This window comes from Callithrix jacchus, chromosome 15 (assembly GCF_049354715.1).
Source record: "Callithrix jacchus isolate 240 chromosome 15, calJac240_pri, whole genome shotgun sequence".
NCBI lineage: Eukaryota > Metazoa > Chordata > Mammalia > Primates > Cebidae > Callithrix > Callithrix jacchus.
The window spans coordinates 79,405,412-79,428,095 of record NC_133516.1 but is presented as its reverse complement, the minus strand read 5'-3'; the positions used below and the strand labels follow the sequence as shown (position 1 = coordinate 79,428,095).

The 22,684-nt window shown below is 47.3% G+C and overlaps 1 protein-coding gene and 1 long non-coding RNA gene across 21 annotated transcripts in view; one reads left to right on the top strand and one right to left on the bottom strand.

Moving 5' to 3' along the window:
* Window positions 1-22,684, bottom strand: part of MYLK (myosin light chain kinase) — a 283,432-nt gene that overhangs the window by 38,717 nt on the left and 222,031 nt on the right. For all 14 annotated transcript variants that reach the window (XM_078351929.1, XM_008982318.5, XM_078351931.1 and 11 more), the window contains 4 exons: window positions 17,807-17,857; window positions 16,966-17,093; window positions 14,555-14,708; window positions 7,577-7,879 (listed from right to left, as the gene is read on the bottom strand). In XM_078351929.1, coding sequence (XP_078208055.1) covers window positions 7,577-7,879; window positions 14,555-14,708; window positions 16,966-17,093; window positions 17,807-17,857 — 636 coding nt within the window. The remainder of the gene's footprint in view (window positions 1-7,576; window positions 7,880-14,554; window positions 14,709-16,965; window positions 17,094-17,806; window positions 17,858-22,684) is intronic.
* LOC103788363 (uncharacterized) overlaps window positions 1-22,684 on the top strand; it is a 90,680-nt gene that overhangs the window by 60,797 nt on the left and 7,199 nt on the right. For all 7 annotated transcript variants that reach the window (XR_013527587.1, XR_013527585.1, XR_008476876.2 and 4 more), the window contains one exon: window positions 18,824-18,963. This is a non-coding gene — a long non-coding RNA (uncharacterized LOC103788363). The remainder of the gene's footprint in view (window positions 1-18,823; window positions 18,964-22,684) is intronic.

Genomic DNA, 22,684 nt, shown 5'->3' with positions numbered 1-22,684 from the left:
AGTGTGACTGAGTGTGAGAGTGTATGAGATGGTGGGGGGACTATGGTAGTGTGACTGAGTGTGAGAGTGTATGAGATGGTGGGGGGGACTATGGTAGTGTGACTGAGTGTGAGAGTGTATGAGATGGTGGGGGGGACTATGGTAGTGTGACTGAGTGTGAGAGTGTATGAGATGGTGGGGGGGACTATGGTAGTGTGACTGTTGGGGGGGATGGCGTGGTGGGACTATGGTAGTGTGTGAGTGTGCGATGGTGTGTGTGTGGGACTATGGTAGTGTGACTGAGTGTGAGAGTGTATGAGATGGTGGGGGGGACTATGGTAGTGTGACTGTGTGGGGGGGATGGCGTGTGGGGGGGACTATGGTAGTGTGACTGTGTGAGTGTGTGGGATGGGGTGTGTGGGACTATGGTAGTGTGACTGTTGGGGGGGATGGCGTGGTGGGACTATGGTAGTGTGTGTTGTGTGCGCGATGGTGTGTGTGTGGGACTATGGTAGTGTGACTAAGTGTGAGAGTGTATGAGATGGTGGGGGGGACTATGGTAGTGTGACTGAGTGTGAGAGTGTATGAGATGGTGGGGGGGGACTATGGTAGTGTGACTGAGTGTGAGAGTGTATGAGATGGTGGGGGGGACTATGGTAGTGTGACTCTGTGTGTAGGGGGGATGGTGTGTGTTGGAACTGTGGTAGTGTGATTGCGAGAGTGTGTGTAAGAGTGAATAAGACTTGGGGGGAAAGTGTGGTTTGCTGAAGGCCCTGAGGTCAAGGCTGAAGTGAGGAGGGAAGCCCAAGCATGGGGTCAGGGGTGTGGGTCAGATGCTGCCCGGAGCAGGGTGAGTGAGCAGCTGAGTCCTGGAGTGCCCTGCAAGCTCTGTGCCAGTGACAGCTGCATGTGGGGTGGGGAGAAGGTGCAGTGGGCACCGTGGACAGACAGCCTCTCTACCAGGCTGAGGGCAGAACAGACAGCAAGAAGCTGGACAAATAATGGGAGGAAAGGTGACATGCTTCCAAAAGGGAGAGCTGCCTCTGGCTGAAAAAGACCTTTGAAAGAGTTCGTGAGCACGTGACCAGGAGGAGACACTGATTTGTTTAGAATTTTTAACATGCTGCTGACAAAGCTTAGTATTTTTTTTTAAACTAAAACTAAATGTGAGTGGGATTGTGAAGTATATTTTATCACAGAAGGGAAATTGCCATGGGAAAATAAAGGCTGAGATAGACAGGGACTTCCAGATAGAGTCTAGCTGCAGAATCAGAGGTGGGTTTCATAGTTACTGTCAGGATGTGGCCTTACTGATCAATATTCCTAAATCCACATGTTGGAGGTTAAGAATGGCATTGTCCAATTCACAGGTGGAAAGGATGACCTGAGAGCAATGCAATAGAAGCCAGGAACGGAGTCAGCATTCAGGAAAATCTCATCACTCTACTTTTAGGCTGGCGAACCCTAAAGTATACAGTTAAAACCCGAGCCAGAGAAAGCAGGTCCTCAATCTACTCCTCGGGCCATCAGACGCTGTCACAGGGCAGAGTGTGCACCAGCCCCAAACGGGTTAGTACCGAGTAGCTGTGCAGAGCACCATGGGCACCTGCCCCGGAGCTATGGCTGTAGCAGTCTCTTTCCCAATCACAGAGGCCTCACCTTTTCTGATTGTTTTAAGATATAACGCTGCCTTCAGTGGCCTTGCATGGAGCTGGAGGCGGCATGCAAGGCCACTGAAGGGAAGGGCTATATCTTAAGACAATCAGAAAAGGTGAGGCCTCTGTGATTGGGAAAGAAGTCGAAGGTGGACACAATTTTAAAGAAAATCACACAATCACCAAGCGTGAGATGAGAGTTTTGGACTTTGCATCACCTCATGTCTACTGCACCTTGGGGGAACCATTTAGTGTTCTACCTCACATAGGAGGAAGGCTGGAGGGATGTGGAACTCACACATGAGAGGTACCATTAGAATAATAAGTAGGTTCAATAGACATTTAGGTTAGTTCAGTGATGATATTTTAAATAGGCTTTTGAAAGAAGCAGAAAGATTGGAGTCAACGAGTGATGGAACACGGTGGATGCTGGTTACTGGACCAGGTCTTTGACACGGAATCATCCTATTTACAGTCAGGGGGCCCCTGTCTTGACCCGTGGTGTTGCTGTCTGATACAGTGGTTCACCTGTTGAGGCATCCTTTATTTCTTGTTCCTGTGCCACATTTTCCCAGTGTGGCATGGAGACCAGTGTATTCTGAGCAGCAGAGTGAGAAGGAAAAGGAGAGAGAGGGCAGCTTTCCTGGCCTGGTGTCAGTCTTGCCAATGGTCCGGCAGCAGGGGGCTCTCCCCACATGCCTTGAAGGGGGCATCCAGTCCTAGAGCTGGCCCCTGTCTGTCACTGTGAGCCCAGGTAGACAGCCGCAGAGCTAGCCTCTGGCCTCACTTAGGAGCCCACACTCACCCCTCACCTTCACCTCTCACTCTGGAGGTCTGCAGCAGGTCTGGTCTGCTTCTCCTGCTAATGCTCTGGGGGAAGGACCAAGATCATTCTCAAGGAATTCCAGCCTCCCTTTCTAGTGCACTGTGTTCCTTTATGCTGCAGGAAACTCTGATCAAGACTCCAGGCTAAGCTGGAAGCAGTGGCAAGTGCCTGTAGTCTCAGCTATTCGGGAGGCGGAGGCAGGAGGATTGCTTGAGCCCAGGAGTTCAAGTCTAACCTATGCAACAGAGTGAAACCCTATCTCTTTAAAAAAAGAAAGTATCCAGGCCGCTACATCCCTTTCCGCCTTTCCCTTCTTGTCCTGCCTCTCTTCTATTTGAGGGGCAAAATGACCACAAGGGGAGGAGTGAGAGAGAAGTAGAGGAAAGACCACAGCTCAATTAGCAGAGCTCTTGGTGCATAAAGGGTTGTTGAGAAAGGTGAACTGGTTTCCATCTTTCCACTAGGGAAGGAGCTAAAATTGCAGCAGAAGAGTCTGCTGCTGAACTTAAAAAAAAATCTATTCAGAATGAACAATGAGATCCGTGAGCTAAGTGGAAGGCTATTTGGAAGATGGTTCTGAGATATTTCTGCAGAGATGAGAGTCTTGCTACCCTGGAGTAGTGTTTGGGAGAAGACCAGTTTGAGTGCTTGGGACCCTCACATGGTACAAGACCAGTCAGTCCCCTGGACAGAGAATTGTCCCTTCCCATAGCCAAGGACTGTTGCACACCCAGTGAGCACTAGAGGGCACCCCAGTCCCGGAGACAGCCTCTGAGGCCAGGGCATAGATGCAGCCTGGGATGGGAGCAGTACACAGCCTTCATATCTCTAACTGTCCTGGGGGTTGCAAGGATGCCCCAGTTCTGTAAGAAGCCTCAGTCATAGCAGCTGTTTTGCTAACAGTTATACAGACTAGAACAAATTAGGGTTAGGAGCAGGGATGGAGTAGATTTGAGTGAGAGCAGGATTCAAGGGGGAGCATAGTTCAAGACTGGCTGGACTGGGAGGGAGCGGGCTGTGTTAAGGAGCTGGCTCTGTGTACTTGGGTTTGGAAGTGCACTGTCAGTTCAGGGAGCCTAGTCTTAGGAGTGGCTCTGGCATAGAGAAGCTGCTGGAGGTCCATGGGGAGCCCAGCCTTTGTCTCCTACTGTATCCCCAGTGCCCATGGCAGTGCCTGGGACATAGGAGGGGCACAGAACATAGGGTGAGTGAATGTGGGGTGAGGGCTAGGGTACAAACAGGGATGCAAATGAGGCATGAGAATGAAGTAGAAGAGCAAGAGGCAGGAGTGGCGGTGACTGTGGTGTTTGTGGTGAAGGTCAGAGCCAACATTATCTGGGCTTTGTGGAGAGTGGGTTCATCAGCACTGCTTTCTTCCTATGATCCCACCCCTCCTGCTCCACAGAAATGACCTGCAATGACCTCCCACTTGATGCCACCTCTTTGCCCCGCCCCCCCCGCCGCCACATACACAGGCATGCACATACACGCCACTTCCCTAGGGGCCATCTCCCTCTTCAGCAGAGGATGGCCAAAAAGCTTTATAACTAATAAGTGTCTGAGCAGACCACAGAGGACTTTTGTCTGGAATCCCCCCAACCAGAGACCTCTGCCCTGAGGCCTAACACTTGCCAACTGTTCTGCCCTCTTCGTCCTCCTCCATGGTAATCCAGCCAGCCTGGGATGGGGAGCAGCTTCCTGTCTGGAAGCCCTGGGTGGACTGGACCCCTCCTCTGGATTTCAAGTGATTTTCACATTGCCCTTTATCTGAAAGGGGTGGCAGCTGGGGAGAGGAGTCTGATGGCCCAGAGAGGGTTCAGAGGACTGACGGCCAGGAACAAGGGAAGGCCACTTGCCCCAGGCAGGCATGGGCAGACTCTCCCCACAGCCCTAGGAGCAGCTGTCCTGGACCCCTGGGGGCCACATCTTGCAGCTCCTGTGGCCTCTGGTCCTGCTGCCTGGGGTTAGTCAGGAATTCTCCAGTCTCTCCTTCTTTACACCAGAGCACAGACCTGGACGATTTCCTTTCCAGCCAATGAGCATCTTCACACTGCAATCTTATTCCTCTTCCTGTTACTTCCCCAAGTAACATCCTAACAACACAGACTAGAATTTGATTGCCCCCCTCGCACCCTCACTCTATGCAGCCCCACTCTGCTCATTTCAAAGGGATGCTGTGTGCATGTGTGTGGGTGTGTAAGAAGACAGCAATGGCAGTTTTGTGACTCAGTGTCCCCCGACAGACATTTGGAAGTGACTAGTGGGTGCGATCCCTGCGAAAGCTGTCCCAGGAACGGGCACCATGCCTCTGTGACTTGCATCATTGCTCTCAAGGAGAACTGCTCTATGCATATTGACAGGGTTCAGCGGGTAAAGGCTGCCCCACACACAGCTGCTTGTGTGCAATTTTGAAGTTGGTAATGTTTTCCAATGGTACCCTAACTTTCTTTCTGGAGCCCTTGTTTAATTGAAGGTAAAGTTTTAATACCTGTTTTGTAGCTAATTTTCATTTTTTTTCAAAACCAAAGAGGGTCATCCAATCAGATGACAGTTCCCACACTCACGATGCCTCCAGCTATCTGGTGATGCCAGGCTTGCTCCCTTTCTTCTCCTTTATACTTAATTCTTCTACCATCTGCCTCACAACTTTACATTCTGCTGTCTCCAAGAGCTCTCTTCCCTGGATGGCCCTCCACCTTCTCCTTACCCTCAAGCTTTTCTTATCCTAAATTCTTTAATTCTTTTTTTCTTTTTTAGAGACAGTGTCTCACTGGTCACCCAGACTGGAATTCAGTGGTACAATCTTGGCTCACTGCAATCTCTGCCTCCTGGGTTCAAGTGATCCTCCTGCCTCAACCTCCTGAGTAGCTGGGACCACAGGCACATGCCACCATGCCTGGCTAATTTTTTGTGCATTTAGTAGAGATTGGGTTTTGCCATGTTGCCCAGGCTGGTCTTGAACTCCCAAGCTCAGGCAATCCACCCACCTCAGCCTCCCAAAGTACTGGGATTACAGGCGTGAGCCACCGTGCCCAGCCTCTTATCCTAAATTCACAATGCCCTTTTCCTGTTCTTCACATAAAACTCCATGCTTCTGGCCTCTCTTTCTTCCATTTATTCCTTAACCAGGGCAACCATGTTTCTGCTCAATGGAAACTCTATGAACTTTGATCACAAAGATCATTACCAACAGAAGGACTAAATCCGAAGACACTGTGAGTCCTCATCTCCTCTATCTTTATTTAGCATTGGATGCAGTTCATGAAGCCCTCTTTGTAACTTCCCCCACCCCTGTTTCTTGGAGACTCCAGCTTCCTCTTGGTTCTCTCCCTTCTCAGTCCTTTCTCCTAGGAGGCACTGCCAGCTCCTTCTTTATGGTACTGGTATTGACTTTCTCTACCACACTCTCTGTAACCTTATCAATGCCCATGATTTCAATTATCAATTAAATAGTGAAGACTTCTAAGTCTACAGCACTAGCTTAAACCTTTCTCCTGGGCTCTAGACCAAGCAGTCTGAGGATGCTTTCCCTTCGCTGTCCCTCAGATGCCTCAACTCAGCAGGGCTGAAACCACAGCTCCCTCTCCTCCCAGATTCCCTGTTACATAACCTCCAAGTCACTCAAGTCAGGAACTTGGAAGGCAGCCTGACGTCTTCCCTCAGTCTAACTAAAGAAGCACAGGTTTCAGGCCAGACAGCTCTGAGTTCAAGCATCAGCTCACCAATTACAAGCTCTATGACTTTGGGCAACTAGTGTCTCCCTCTAAATCTCATTTCCCCGATTTGTACAATGGGGATAATAACAGTATCTGCTTCGTTGGGTTATTGGGATTGGATGAAATGATGCCTATAAAGTGATTGACAAATCGTAACCTTAGAGTAAGTGCTCAATACATGCTAGCCATGGTGAATTATAACGATAAACCACTAGCTGGCTCTTGAATTTGTGCTCTTACCCTAGCCGGGAACTGTAAGTCATCTTAGACTCTTCCAGTTCTCTCCCTCAACTCTCTAGGCAAGAAGTCATCAAGTATGGTCAATTCTACCTCCCGAGGCTTGAAGTTTGTGCCCTTCCCATCCCTCTCCCGGACTGTCATCACAGAGGCCCATCTGGTATGGCTGACTGCAGTCTCATCTCCTCTGACCCACCTGCCACTCCAGTGCTTCTCAAACGTTTGTGTGCATGCAAATCCCCTAAGGAGTTGATCATTTCAATCAAGGTCCTGAAGGGCCTGTGGGAGTCTGCATTGGCAAGAAGGTCCCAGGATGCCAAGGCTGCTGTTTCACAACTGCACTGAATAGCAAAGCTCTGCTCTTTCCCTAGTTCTCTGAAAACCAGATCTAAACTTCTCGATCCCCTGCCTGAGAATCTTTGATGAACTTCACAACTTAACCTAAAATGCCCTTTTAGTCTTACTTCCTCCTGTTCAATTTCACACAATATATGCCTTGGCCACATGTAAGCATCTCAAAATGCCACACACTGCCATTGCTTTGTACCTTTGTTCATGCTGTTTCTTCTTGTAGAGTGTGCCTTTCCTTATCTTCTCTGCCTTTTAGAATCCTATCCCTTTTTCCAAGACTCAGATTTAAGTGTCACCTTCTCTAGGAAGCCTTCCTTGGTCTCCATGGAAAAATTCTCCATGTACTCTGCTATGTCCCTTGGTTCTTTGTTTACCCAGCTATAATAGCATGCATCCTTTCTCATTATAGTTAGCCATACAAACATCCGTTCCCCTAGATTTTAAGCTCCATGACTTATATTTGCATCCCAAGAGTCTGACACCAAGTAGACACTCAAATATGGATATAAGAGGAGAGAGGAGATGGAGGGTGGAAGAGGAACTTGAGGCCTACTGGAGCTCCTATGCTCCTAACACACCATCATCCCCTGGTGGCAGCATGCCAAAATTGCTGGTTCAATGTCTTTTGAAATGTCCTAAGTATTAATACTTCTTTTGAAGAATGGCTCAACATCACTGTCTTAGAAACTAAGACCCCAAAAGACCCTGCCAGTCATCATTAATGTTTCCTTAGTTCCTCTTTACCCCTCTCAGTACACAAGGTCAGTCATGCACATTTATTTGAAGGTACTGATGAAGTGTAGGCAGCCTACCTTCGGGTTTCTCTCCTACTCTTGTGAGTTCAGACTCCTGGCTTGGCTCACTGGTACCATACACGTTGATTGCACGTACACGGAATTTGTACTCGTGGTCAGGCAGTAGGTCCTGGACGTTGAAAGAGGTGCTGCGGCATGTGGCTAGTTCCTTCCATGTCTTGTTGGCTGAGTCCCAGATCTCGATGCTGTAGGACTGTACGGCACTGCCCCCATCATACGAGGAGCCATACCAGGACAGGGTCAGCGAGGAGCTCCGAATGTCAGAGGCACAAGGTGTGCCAGCGGGGGGATCTGGCTTATCTGGGAATAAAGAAGCACAACATCATCCACACTTTCCAGAATTGCAGGGAAAAGAAATTTTGAATTACCACTGTCATGGGGGAAATGCAGCCTAAAGAACCCACTCTGAAGTCCCTGGTCCTGTGTCTCTTTCCCTCATCTGTACATTACAGTTAGAGCTGTGCACAAACCCACCTGTCCGGAAAGCCCCATGTATAACTATTTGCTCCAAAAAAGTACCTCCCCCTTTTTTGGCTGATTTTCCAGTCTACATACAAGTCACGGTTTCCTGTACTTTGCCCAAGTCATAAACATATTTCTCAGAGTAAACAGATCTAGGAAGCTGCCGAGAAGGCGTGGACTATTTTTCATCAAAAACATGTTTTGAGAGAGAGAGTTCAGCATGAGTGTGTGTGTGCGCACATGCGTGTGTGTGTGTGTGTCTGTGTCTGTCCTTCAGGCCATTGGCCAATGACCTGTGACATAACTAGGGGTCTGCTTCCACTTTCTCTGGGTCTTGAGAAATGCCTGCCCCACTACAAGCACAGTGTTTGTGCTCTGAAATCAGACAGATTCAGGTTTGAACACAGATCTGTCTCCACACAGTAGCTGTTGATCGCCCTGTGCTTCAGTTTCCTCCTATGTAAAATGTGAATAACAATAGCACTTACATCACAGGGGGTTGTGAGAAATTCTTAGAAGAGTGGCTGGCTTGACTAGTCATTACTGTCAAGATGATTGTAGGAGTTTATTTCTAACTTTAATATACATAAAAATTACTCCTACCCTACCTCTTTTATTCTCAGAGGACTGTTGAGATATAAATAATTTCAAAAGCAAACCACAATACCATCCCTGACTAATGGACAGAAAATGAGCTGAGGACACAAATAAGAAGTGGCCCTTTTGGCTCGCTGCCTTCCCATTCAGATGACCTGGCCTCAGAACTAGTAGTCCTGCCAACTTCAAGTCAAATCATGGTAGCCAATACTTTAATGAGGCTCTTGAGTTTTGCTGATTTTATTAGTTGCTTATCTGAGCAAAACTCTCCTATTTTTCAGATTTAGTTTTTGCAGATGGTTGGTTAGTTACAGATATCTGTGTTCATTAACCCTTCATCTCCCCCAATGCTGTTTGAGTTCACGAAGCCTCACAAAGTCGCAATTGAAACCATGCTTTTAAGCTAGGTCAACTCCAGCAAATTTGAAAGCAGTCTGTTTGCCTGACCTTCTCATTTAGAGAATGATGCTAATATGCACCTACCGCTTAGGGTTTTTGCAAGCGTCAAGTAAGCAAACAGATAAAATACGTGACCACTACTCTCCCAACCCCAGCAAGGCAGGAAGGTGAAAGGGAATTCCTGCAAATGACCCTGTGTATATGGAGAAGAAAAACCTGCATGTGTATATGAGCATATATACTCATATTCATATGCATTTTTGTTCCCTCTCCCAGCCCTGCTGATCCACATTCCAGCCCAGAATGCACTGCCCAGAAACTGTCTATCCCCAGTAACCAAAGCCCTGGGAATGATTCTGGGATTGTGACAGCGCCACTTTCCAGTGCTGGCAGCCATGCCAGAGGCTTCCTGCGACGGAACCACTTTCGCTGGCTGTTTAATATGTTCTCTTAGAAAAACTGTTTGTTCTGAGAGATATATTGGCCTTTTTTGAAACATTTCTGGTTTTGGCGAAGATGTTTATTACTCTAAATTCTCTTAGAGACAAGTGGTTCAAGTTCTCTAAAGACTGAGCTAAGGAAGTAAAAAAGCCTAAAGAGGGACTGAAGACAGACCCACTACTCCCCCCAGAGAAAGCTGCCCGGAAACCATGTGATTGGCCACATTTGAAGTTGTGTGGGCTTATATGAATGCACTCTGCCAACTGATTTTCTTTCTGCTTTGGTCAAGAAAAGAAAACTAAGAAATGGGTGTTGCAGAAGAGGTGCCATTTGAACCCCACCCTGTTATAGATGCCTCTTGGCTGAGAATGAGAACCTATACATGACGTATATGATATGTAAGACTTGTCACACAAGATGCGAAATTTGGGGAGAGGGACTTTAATTCCATGTGAAACTCCAACACTTTTAAGGAATTTGCTACCAAATTAAGGAGTTCAGAAAAGACCCAAGTCAGAAGTCCTGTCATACTGGAGGCCTCCCACACCTCCACCTGCCTTTAGAGCCGTGGGCTGTACCTAATACTTTCTTTCTTAGCTACAGAGCCCCATGCAGCAGCTGAACTAGTGAGGGATGAAAACCCTTATAAAAGAACAGATGTCCTTGGAACAGGGCGCTCCTGTGAGCCTCTCCTCCACGGCGACATGCTCAGACTGGGAGGGAGACCCTGGGTATCTCTGGGCAAAGGAGACTCCACATTTCCTCTGAATTCTCCCACGGCTCCCTGGAGGCTTAACAGAATAGGAAACTCAGCTGAGTCTAAGAGAAGGGTCTCCAATGGCACCAGCTCCAGGATTTTCTCCTCAGCAAATGTTCTATTTCCCAGGAAAATGGAGGATCCTGTCCTACAGCTTCCCACTAGAGTAACTTCCCTCAAGGTCTCTTTATGCTTGCTTCTTGGAAGATGACCAGTGGCTGTGCCTAGTCCCACCTGGATGTCCCTGCCCTGGGACTTCAGGAGCTGCTGGAAGGGCCCCCAAAGGCCATCTACCTGGATGATCCTAGCCCTTGGGAAATGGACCTTCAGCAGCTAAGGCATTTTGCTTACCAAAAAAACCCAGTAGTCAGTGGCAAAGCCAAAAGGAGATTCCAAGAAGCCACTGGACCCTCGCTTCGGGGCTCAGGACTTTCCAGGCTATCAGGCAGAATGAGCTCAAGAAGGCATCTTGCTTAAGCCCGAGCTGAGCATTCAGATGGGAAGTCATGCAAGCTCTAAACTCAGTATTTGGGGATTATTGGGTATTTGGGGTTCTTCTCTCTACTGTTTCGCTCCTTTAAAGATACGAAAAGGGACTTGCTTTTCTCATGTTGGGTGAGTGACCTTAAGGAATCCATCTGGGTGTGCTGCTCACTGTCTCCTCCCTCATTCCCCACAGGTCAAGACCAGGGGCACATGTGTAGGAAGAGGCTTTGGGCATTGCAAATTCCTGGGCTGCCTTTTAAAATATAATAAGTCTCCAAAATAGCCAAATATCACTCACTTAAGCTAACAGAGGGAAAAGCTAGTTTTTATTATCATTTGAAAAATAGGAGTCAGAGATGATCTGAAAAGAAAGTGGTCCTTTAAAGAATATACAATAAGAGAATTTTGCTGCTAACAAGTAGGAGTTGTATTAAACTGGCCTTACCTGGCTGGTCTGTAAATGCATGCTTCTAGAGTGCACGAAAACTGTCTGGAGCAGACCAAATGATTCCCATTTTATCTCATGTATGTTTTACATCTGCTTAATAAACCATCATCAGAGAAGACAGAGATGTCCCTGGAGATGCACAGGTAAATCTGAGCCTCATCCAGGTTTACTTTGAACTAATATTCTAAGTGCATGGGCTCTGAATGAATGTGGCTTTGCTGTATCCATCAATGTGAGTCCTGTTTTATTGAGCAATTCTATTCTTAGCTCTTTGAGGGGGAGGCAGACAGAAAGCCTCGGTTCTCCTCCATTCCATTCCCCTCCCAGGACGGCATTTAACATGTTGCTCCTGCCAGCTGGCGGACAGCCACGCCAATGGCCCTGTCAGCACTGGCCGCAGAGAATAAGAAACTAAACCATAAAAGGCCAGAACTGCAGCCCACTTAGTGGTGATCGGGGGAGGGGAGCGCGTGGCACCGTGCAGGAGCTGGGCATAGTGGGGGCTGGGGAAGGGATGGCTGAGTACAGAAAAGCAGTTCAAAGAAGCTGACCCCAAAGTTGCTTAAGGAGGAACAGATGAGAGAGAACATCAAAGAAAAGTTGAAACTGATGCTTGCTGATAGGACGGGAGAACAGGGCCAAATCAGGGCTTCAGAACAGATCTAAATGTACCAGCAAACTGGATTGCTAATACCAAGCACTGACAGGTTCCTGACTCCTTGGGGGGAAGTTATTCAGATAAGCACCTGGAGTCACCAAAAAGAGACAGAGTGAGAAAAGGGTTATTCTACTCCTTTAGAGATTAAAAAAACCCATTCCCTGACTCCTTTGTACACCAGTCTTCCCCAATCTGAAACTTCTAATTGAAAGAAACAAATGAATGAGGGCCAGAGGAAGACAAGGGGGAAAGAGGAGATGTGGGACAGGATGACAGACCCTGAGAAATGGCAAAAATGGAGCGTGGGGTGAAGAAACAAGGCCAGGGAGAGGAACAGAGCAAGTGAGAAGGCAAAGGGAAATATGGACAATTGAGGGTGGGGAGTGGATGCTGGAGCTCAGTCCTCTGTGAATTCCCTCTCCCAGGTCTCCTGTGTCTGGGGACAATCTTCCAGGGGGCTTTGCAGTACTTCCTGTCTGGAGCATCAAGCCAGGGCCTAGAACCCATGGTCTGTTCTGGTAGCTGGCGGGGGCACAGCTCACTGTCCCCCTCCTTTGTCTTCCCGGCTCTGTTTTACTTTGTCCTTTGTCCTCATGTCTTCCCTATTCACCTGGTTGGACAAGGGCTTCTTCTTCCCCAAGTGCTTAGGGGCTGGAGAAAAGCGCTACAGGGCTTTCTAAGGTTCAGCATGAGAAAAATGGAAGGACAGACATCAACAACTCCCTGGCATGTGGACAGCTCCCCAGAAGGCTTGCATGTCCCCCTCAAGATGAATTTTGCAGCCAGAGTGTGTCCCTTTGCCTTTTGGAACATTCTGTACCTACTTCCACACTCCCATGAGTGGCACTGGAGGACAAGTGCTTGAAAGTTTAAAGCTAGTTCTCACTTAGGCCCTGATGCACGATGTTACTTTGCTCATAATAGTCTTCAGTTTCCCCTATCTAAGACTGGAAACATCAGTCCTATCTATCCTAGTCCTAAGGTGAGGATACAAGATGAAGATAGGGAAGAAAAAGTGCTTGAGAACTAAGTCAGACAATCATAGAATGTCAGAGAACAAGTCAAGGAATCATAGACTACCAGAGAATTAGAGTTGAAGAAACACAGAATGTCAGAGAATAGAGCCGAGGAATCAGAATATCAGAGAATATAGTAAACGAATCAGAATGTCAGAGAACAGAGTTGGGAATTGTAGAATGTCAGAGCTACAGGAAACCTTAAGAGTTACTGTCTCCAACTTCTAACTTCGTGTCTAGATACCTTCATAAGAAAGATTCCAGGGGAAGGCCTCTAACCACCATAGCCACACGAACCCTGTTACCAACAGATCCTTTTATTCTGTGTGCCCACGTGTGTGTGCACCAGGAGCACACAGGAAAGGCTAGTATGCAGGAAGTCAAGGTTGGGACCAGCACACACAGCTGAGAGTTTTGTGTGCTACATAAAAGGGGCCTAGTAAGGGCATCTGGCTAATCTGTGCTCCCCAAGGCCAGGTCATGAGCTCTGGGGTGAGGCTGGAAGTGCTGTACCCTTTTCACTCTACCCAGCAAGGCCCTTTTTCTAATTTTCACAAATGTACCTTATGAGCTTGAAAGCCAAGGACAAATGGAAAACCTGCTTGGGTCTGGTGCACATATCAATAAACACCAGGTCAAAGGCTTCCGCATGCACAATATATGAAGGCCCACAAATGCATGAGACATAGGGTCTAGTCTGTATCTGTCTGCTCCTCTGCCTGCTCGTTCTTCTGCTGTCCTGAGTACCTGCCACATGGGGAACAACTGAAGCAGAATATGACAACGGTGGGAAACTGGTTAGAAAGCTCTTTGATGCTCCGGGAGAGAGCTGACCAGGGCTTGAAGACAGTGGTTAGGAAGGAGAGAAAACGTGAACTTGACAATCAGTCTGGAGACAGACCCAACTCAATCCTGGGATGAAGGAAGTGATAAGGAAAAGTGAGTGGAGTCAGGATTGGGAGGTCATGATGACCTCATAAAGACAGTCCCAGCAGACTAATGGGGTGTGGGGGTGAGGCCACAGGAAGCTGGAAGGTGCTGGGGGTGAAAAAGCAGGAATGCAGTAGAGACTCACACCTGTCAGAGAGAGAAGGTAGGGCGGCTGGAGCGAGAGAGAACACTGCAGAAGTTATACATGCCTGTGCATCTGGCTAAGATGGTGACACTTATGGGCTGCTGGGAGGAGCCAGGAGAGAGGAACAGGTTGGAGAGAGAAGTGGGAATGGTGGAGCCCCCACAGGGTCTGGGGTCCAAAGCACAGAAGAAGGAAGCAACCTTCAGCAGGACCAAGGTGGGCCATCCCCAGAGCCTGGAGGGTGGAGTCAGGATGGGGACAGAGACAGACACCTGTGGTGTGGGCGTCAAGAAGTTGACTAAGTTTATGCCTCATGTGTTGTATTTCTCAAAGAAGCTAGATGTCAAGGCCTGAGGGCAGGGAACTCCAGGAACAGCTATCACAGAGAGGTCCTGATAAGAGACAGGGAAAAGGATTTCTGCCCAGCTGTGGCCCCTCCACTGAGCCTGGAGGTCAGCAGGGTCTAGCAGGGAGTCTGTGAGTTGCTGTGATCTTCCTTCTGTGGTGCCTTAAAAACTAGGCACAGGAATGGTGAGAGAGACCAGGTGATAAGGTCCTGAGGCCCATACTTCTTGCCTGGGGGCTTGCTGCCTTCCCTTTGCCCCATACTCCATGCCACCTGGCCGGCAGACTCACCCACGACAGTGAGGTTGACCTGGGCCTGCCTGCTGCCCAGCTTGTTCTCCACCAGCAGTGTGTAGCAGCCGCAGTGCTCCTGGCGCGCAGCCAGGATGGTGAGCTTGCTGCCATTCTCGCTGTTCTCCACCTTCATGTGCTCGCTCTCCTGGATCTAGGGGTGGAAGACAGAGCAGGGGCTGGAGCTTTAGGCCCTTGAGCCAGGAAAGGAACGGGGGCTCCTCCCCTTTCCCTACTCCCTGAAATATGCAGCCACACAAGCTGTGGGGGGCTCGGACTGGTCTGGACTCTGCACTTCCCCCTGAGGCCCCTTCTCTCCTTCATCCAGAACCTAGCTTCCCTGAGGGTGGCAGGTCTGGGGTGGGCAAGGAGGGGGTGAAGCAGGGGCAGGATGGATGAACTAGCTGAGCACTCACTGTTCTCAGGAGTATCCAGGTCTCCCTCTACCTCTCTGGAATGGGATGATAGCAGAACACATCTCAGCAAAGTCATTCACAAGGCCCACTCCTGTGGGTTCTAACCTCTTCTGTGCTGCCCAATGCCATGGCTGCTAGTCACATGTGGCTATTTAAATTTTAATTAACTAAGTGGAAACAACCCAGATGTCCATCAACTGATGAACAAATAAACAAAATGCGTTCTATCCTGACAATGGGATATTATTGATTCATCGAAAGGAATGAAGTACTGATTCATGCTACAACATGAATGAGCCCTGAAAAGAGTATGCTAAGTGAAAAAAAACACTATACAGAGAAGATGACACACTGCATGATTCCATTTATATGAAATGTCCAGAAGAAGCCAATCCATAAATACTATTAGTGGCTGTTAGGGCCTGGGGGAAGGGGAGGAATGTCTGCTAATGGGTCTGGGGTTTCTTTTGGGAATGATGAAAGTATTCTAGAATTAGATAATGGTGATGCTTGCACAACCTTGTGAATCTACTGAAAACTACTGAATTTTACACTTTAAAAGAGCAAATTTTATGGTATATGAATTATATCTTAACAAAGCTGCTATAACACTTTTTAATTAATTACAATTAAACATCCAGTTCCTCGGTTGCAGTGGCCACATGTCAAGTGCTCAACAGCCACATATTATGGCTGGTAGCTGCCATATTGGATAGCACAAAGCTAACACATCATTTCAGAAAGCTGAAGGACAGAGCTGGGACTTGGCTAAATGTCTCTGCAAAGTGATGAGATTCCATCTTACTTCAGACGACAGTAGTCCAGACATAGCTCAGGACAAACGTGCTCTGGGATGCTGAAGGCAAGCTTCTCTTTTCCATTTTTGAGACCAACCCTACTTTCCTCCCTGTTAGTACTACATGCTCATCTCAGACCTGCTGCTCATCTCTGGGCTTAGGAGAATTTGACTGGTTTTAAAACACAGCAACAGAGGGCTCCGAAGAAACCTTTTTTTTTTTAGATGGAGTCTCACTCTGTAGCCCAGGCTGGAGTGCAGTGGCGCAATCTCGGCTCATTGCAACCTCCGCCTCCTGGGTCCCAGTTCAAGCAATTCTCCTACCTCAGTCTCCCAAGCAGCTGGGATTACAGGCACGAGCCAACATGCCCAGCTAATTTTTGTATTTTTCAGTAGAGATGGGGTTTCACCATGTTGGCCAGTCTGGTCTTGAACTCCTGACCTTATGATCTGCCCACCTTGGCCTCCCAAAGTGCTGGGATTACAGGCATGAGCCACTGTGCCCGGCTCAGAATAAATCTTCACAACTTCCCACTCCTGGGCCAGCCCACTGTTACAGGGTCTCTGCTGATCATGCATATGGGCATACACTATCACCACGGTACTGGTGGAGCTGCTAGGCTCCCCAAGTCCTTTCAAAGCTGGTTGTCTGGAAATTCAAACATTTTTCTGTAGGAATCATTATGATAAATTGTAGCTAGATTTCTGGCTCAGTAAGACACAGTTCTATTTATCATACAGTTCTATCCAAATACTCACAATTGCTTTTATTCCTTCAGCATGTGGCAAGTTTAAGCAGTTATCACAGACAGGAATCAATGGGCTGGCACAGAATCACAGCAAGCCCATGGAATCTAAGAGGTCATCTTGGGTCACTGGCTTGACTTTCCTGACTCTGAGTAGGATTCTAGACTGTGCTATCAAATCAGATGGGAGCCATGGATGGTTTCTACTTTTTCCCTCACGTTTTTCTCTATTACACAAATTGTCTACAAAGGCAGGGATTATTGGTAGGTTCAGAAGCAAAGGTTAGCAAGAACTCAGGTTTGGTGAGTGAATGACGGGTAGGGGAGTGGCCTCTCCCATTTCTAAAGCTACGAAGAGTGAGGCCAGTCCAGCATGGCATTTCTCATCTCTTTTGGCCCAAAGGCTGTGCGGGTTCTCAGCACTGCCAATGCCCACCCCATCCTGTCACTGACCTGCTTTCGGAACTTCATCCAGGTACAGGTGATGGGCTGCGTGCCGGCCACTTTTCCAAACAGCTCCACTGACTCTCCTGCACGGACCTTCTGGTCCTCAGGAAACTGGATGATCTGAGGGGGCATTGCTGAGGGAGGACAGGGAGAAAATGAGTGAGGCAGAAGGATCTCAGGCATTCTTATCTCATTTGACGCTGCTGTCCACAGTGGTCTGCTGGCTCTTCTCTTGGCTTCTGGAAACTTCAGGGTAAGACTGAGGGCAGTGATTCCTGCTGCAGGACATCCAAGTTTATGAACCTGCTAGCTTAGTTCACCTTTTCATTCTGATTCCCTCAGAAGTGACCCACACGATTTATTGGTTGTACTGGAATTTGTGTCTTACCCTAATTTTTTGAATTGAGCTCCTAACTCACTTATGAATTGAGCAGCACCTTGCCTTCTAACCTCTAGTCAAACCCTGGCTGGCAGGCTTGATTCAAGTCCTCAAGTATCATCCAATGGAAAAGAGACAAGGGCTCCATATAACAAGGATACACAGAGCTGGGCACCAAAATAGCCCTGAGGGGGTCATGTACACAAGGGCAGAGAGAAGGATGGATGGCAGGACTGAATTCACAGCAGGGGTTGGCAGGAGAGGGGCTAGTCCTCTGTGATGCTGTCAACATGGGAAGCAGAAGGAAGGGCAAAGCCATGGAAGAGGACAAGGGGCCAGGCTGTGCAGAGGCTTGTGGTGAGCAAACTCAGCCTGAAAAATGCAGAGCTGGAACTGAGGGATCACGTAAAGGCAAAACCCCCATGGCAGATGACTTCTTTGCCCCCAGATAGTGCCATGGCCAATTACCTGCCTTCGGAGGCGTCTTAGGGGCAGGTTTCTTTTTCACAGTTGCATCACCTGAAACAAAGAAGTCCACAAGTTATTTCCTGTAGTTTTGTTTTTTCACAAAGCTCCTGATCCGAGGAAGATGTAGTCTTATCCACTGGCCCCTTATCCATGGAGGGCTCTTATTTGAATATGTCTTTTCAGGCTGTGCACAGTGGCTCACACCTATAATCTCAGCACTTTGGGAGGCCAAGGAGGGTGGATCATTTGAGATCAGGAGTTTGAGACCAGCCTGGCCAGAGTGGTGAAACCCCATCTCTACTAAAAATACAAAAACATTAGCTGGGCTGGTGGTGGGTGCCTGTAATCCCAGCTACCCAGTAAGCTGAGGCAGAAGAATCGCTTGAACCTGGGAGGTGGAGGCTGCACTGAGCAGAGATCATGTCACTGCACTCCAGCCTGGGCGACAGAGTGAGACTGTCTCAAGAAAAAAAATAAAGAAAAAGGAAAGTAAATGAATATGTCTTTTGAGAGATCACCTTGCCCTTTCACACAGACAACCTTGTAGACAAAAAAGAATATCAATTCTCAGGGACCTATGAAAGGGTCCCTGAAGCCTCCAATCAGATTAAAAACTCTCAAAAATGCTTCTGCTCCCACAGCCCTATTTGAAGATAATGTCACACTCATTAACCACTGTCTCATCCTAACTTTCAGGAAACTCAGAAAGGAAATTATGTCATGTCAGATAAACCAACTAAAATTAGCCTTTGGTGTAGATCCAAGGGTCGCAAGCTTCCTTTGGGTCACACACTGTGGACTGGTGGCTTTCATTTTTGTAAATGTTTGTTGGATGGATGAATGGATGAATGAATGAATGGTCTTATCCCTACTTGCTCCAAATAACTCAAATAAGAAAAATGACCCAAACAGAAAAGTTATGCGGTGCAAACCTATTCACTTGGCTAAATCACAATATGGTGCATGTGCAAAAGCATCCTGAACTATTTTCATGGCTTGTTTTCATATTTCTTTCAGGTCTTTGCTCAAAAGCCATCTAACCTATCTGTCCAAATGAAATGAAAACCTACAGGCACACAAATACCTGTATGTGAATATTTGCAGTGGCCTTATTCAAACTGACAAAAACCAGAAGGTATCCACATGGATGAACTGAGGTACATTAATGCCACCAATAAAAAGGAATGAACTACTGATACAAGAACACAGACGAATCCCAATGATTTATCTTTCTCTTCTGCTCAGAGGAGCCAAACTCAAAAGGTCACATACTGTATGATTCCATTTATATGACATTCTAGAAAAGGCAGAACTATAGAAATGGAGAACAGATTAATGAATGGTTGCCAGAGGTGGGGTGGGGGAAGGGTGGCCTGAAAAGGGGCACAGGGAAATGTTTTGTGGTGACAGAACCAGATCTTGACCATGCTGGGAGTCACATGATTATATTAATTTATCAAGAGTCACAGAATTGTGCACTAAAGAGGGTGAAGTTCACTCCAGGGAAATTATAACTTACTATAAAAAGGGAGGAAAAGCCACTTCACCAATGAGATCTTCCCTAACCACCCCATACAAACAGCAGCCCTGCCCCCAGCACCCCTCATCCTTCTCATCTTGCTTTATGGTCCCCATACCCATGACACTTGTCACCATACAAAAAACTATATCTCCACATATGTATTTACTGTCTGCCCTTCTCCCCCTAAACTGTAAGCTTTTTGAGGGCAGGGACTTTTTTGGTTCACTGCTGTATAGCAATGTGGCTGACACACAGTAGGCACTCAATAATGATTTGCTGAATGAATGAGTGGGTTAATATTAACAATTATTCATCCAGAGAGATCCACCTCTGCAGCTTAAGGGGAAGCAGTGTTACTGGCCTGGATATGGGTTGTTCTGTGACTTCAGGCAAGTTAGTAACTTGTAGGTTACCAGTTGTACATTTCCACGATGGGAGGTGTGTTGCTACCCACTGAATGCCCCAGGAAGATTGCATGAGGCAGTGATTCTGGACAGGAGCATGCTGAGATCACTGAGCTGCTGGCTGCCAGCTGTGTGATTAAGCCCAGGGTGAGAGCTTCTACCAAGTTCACCCGGGCTCACTGTCATCATTGATTCATCCGTCCATCTCCAAAATGTTACTCAGAGCCTACTGTGTGCTGGGCAAATGCCAGTCAGTACACACGACTAACCTGGGTACTGAGGAGGAAACCAAACAATATAAGAAATCAGGCCTGAGGAGGATCCAAGATGGCCGAATAGGAACAGCTCTGGATTGCAGTTCCCAGCAAAAAAACAGAGGGTTAGTGATCACCGCATTTCCAAACGAATTTATACTGCCCACAGACCTGGAGATTCCCAGGTGGAAAAGTGCCATGAGTCTCCAGCGTGGCTGTTTCCACCGGTGCAGTGGGTCTCTGCACAAAAACTCACACAATGCAGGAATCATTTCCACTGGCAACTGGAATGCCTGGGAGACAGTCACCCATTCAACTGAAAAAAGGGGACTGAAACAGGGAGCCAGGTGATCTGATTCGGCTGCTCCCACCCCCACAAAGACGAGCAATCTGAAATGCTCTGGATTGAGAGTTTCATAGCAAGCACAGCTGGACCCAGGTTGGTCCAGCTCTGTGTGGGGAAGAGTGTCCGCCATTACCGAGGCAGTCTACCACTACCAAGGCAGTCCACCACTACCAAGACAGTCCACCATTACCAAGGCAGTCCATCATTACAGAGATGGTCTGCCATTACTGAGGAAGTCTGCCATTACTGAGGCAGTCTGCCATTACAGAGACAGTCTGCCATTACTGAGGCAGTTCTAACTATACCCCTGTAAACAAAACTGCAAGGAAGTTCACACAGCAGCTGGGCAGAGCCCACAGCAGCTCAGCAACACCTCTGCTGGCAGACTGTGACTAGGCTACCTCCTCGCTGGGCAGGGCATCTCTGAAAAAAAGGCAGCAGAATGACAGAAACTTATAAATAAAGCCCCACCTTCCCATGACAGAGCACCTGGGGAAAAAGGCAGTTATGAGTTCCGCCACAGCAGACTTAAACATACCTGCCCAGAAGCTCTGAACAGAACAATGGAGACAGACTGTCTCCTCGAGCAGCTCCCCGACCCCCATATAATCAAAGAAACACCTCATAAAGGAGAGCTCAGCCTGACAACCGGTGGGTATCTTTCTGGGACAAAGATAACAGATGAAGAAACTGGCAGCAACTCTTACTGTTCTGCAGCCACTGCAGGTGATCCCCAGGCAAGCAGGGTCTGGAGTGGACCTCAGCAGTCCTACTGCAGTGGGGCCTGTTAGAAGGAAAACTAAGAAACAGAAAGAAATAACTTCATCAGCAACAAAAAGGTCCACTGAGAGACCCCATCTGAAAGTCACCAACCACAAAGACCACAGGTAGATAAATCCACAAACATAGGAAGAACCCAGTGCAAAAAGGATGAAAATACCCAAAACCAGAACACCTCTCCTCCTCCAAGGGATCACAACTCCTCACCAGCATGGGAACAAGGCTGGATGGAGAATGAGTCTGATGAATTGACAGAATCAGGCTTCAGAAGGTGGGTAATAACAAACTTCTCTGAGCTAAAATATCACGTTCTAACCCAATGCAAAGAAACTAAGAACCTTGAAAAAAGGTTTGATGAAATGCTAATGAGAATAAACAGCTTAGAGAGGAATATAAATGAACTGATGGAGCTGAAAAACACACATGAGAACTTTGCGAAGCATACACAACTTTCAATAGCTGAATTGACCAAGCAGAAGAAAGAATATCAGAGATTGAAGATCAACTCTATGAAATAAAATGAGAAGGCAAGATTAGAGAAAAAAGAGTAAAAAGAAATGAACAAAGCCACCAAGAAATATGGGATTATGTTAAAAGACCTATTCTACGTTTGATAGGTGTATCAGAATGTTATGGAGAGAATGAATCCAACCTGGAAAACACTCTTCAGGATATAATCCAGGAGAACTTCCCCAACCTAGCAAGGCAGGCCAATATTCAAGTCCAGGAAATACAGAGAACACCACAAAGATATTCCTCAAGAAGAGCAACCCCAAGGCACATAATCTTCAGATTCACCAGGGTTGAAATGAAGGAAAAAATACTAAGAACAGCCAGAGAGAAAGGTTGGGCTACCCACAAAGGGAAGCCCATCAGACTCATAGTTGATCTCTCAGCAGAAACCCTACAAGCCAGAATAGAGGGCGGGCCAATATCCAACATCCTTAAAGAAAAGAACTTTCAACCTAGAATTTCATATCCAGCCAAACTAAGCTTCATAAGTGAAGGAGAAATAAAATCCTTTATGAACGAGCAATTGCTCAGAGATTTCATCACCACCAGGCCTGCTTTACAAAAGCTCCTGAAAGAAGCACTAAACATAGAAAGGAACAACCAGTACCAGCCACTCCAAAAACATACCAAATGGTACCGAGTATTGACACAATGAAGAAACTGAGTCAACTAATAGGCAAAACAACTATCTAGCATCAAAATGGCAGGATCAAATTCACACATAACAGTATTAACCTTAAATGTAAATGGGCTAATTGGCAAACTGGATAAAAAGTCAAAACCCAATCAGTGTGCTGTATCCAGGAAACCCATCTCACATGCAACATAGCTCAAAATAAAGGGATGGAGGAAGATCTACTAAGCAAATGGAGAGCAAAAAACCCCAGGAGTTGCAATTCTAGTCTCTGATAAAATGGACTTTAAATAAACAAAGATCAAGAGAGACAAAGAAGGGCATTACATAATCGTAAAAGGATCAATGCAACAAGAAGAGCTAACAATCCTAAATATATATGTGCCCAATACAGGAGCACCCAGATACAGAAAGCAAGTTCTTAA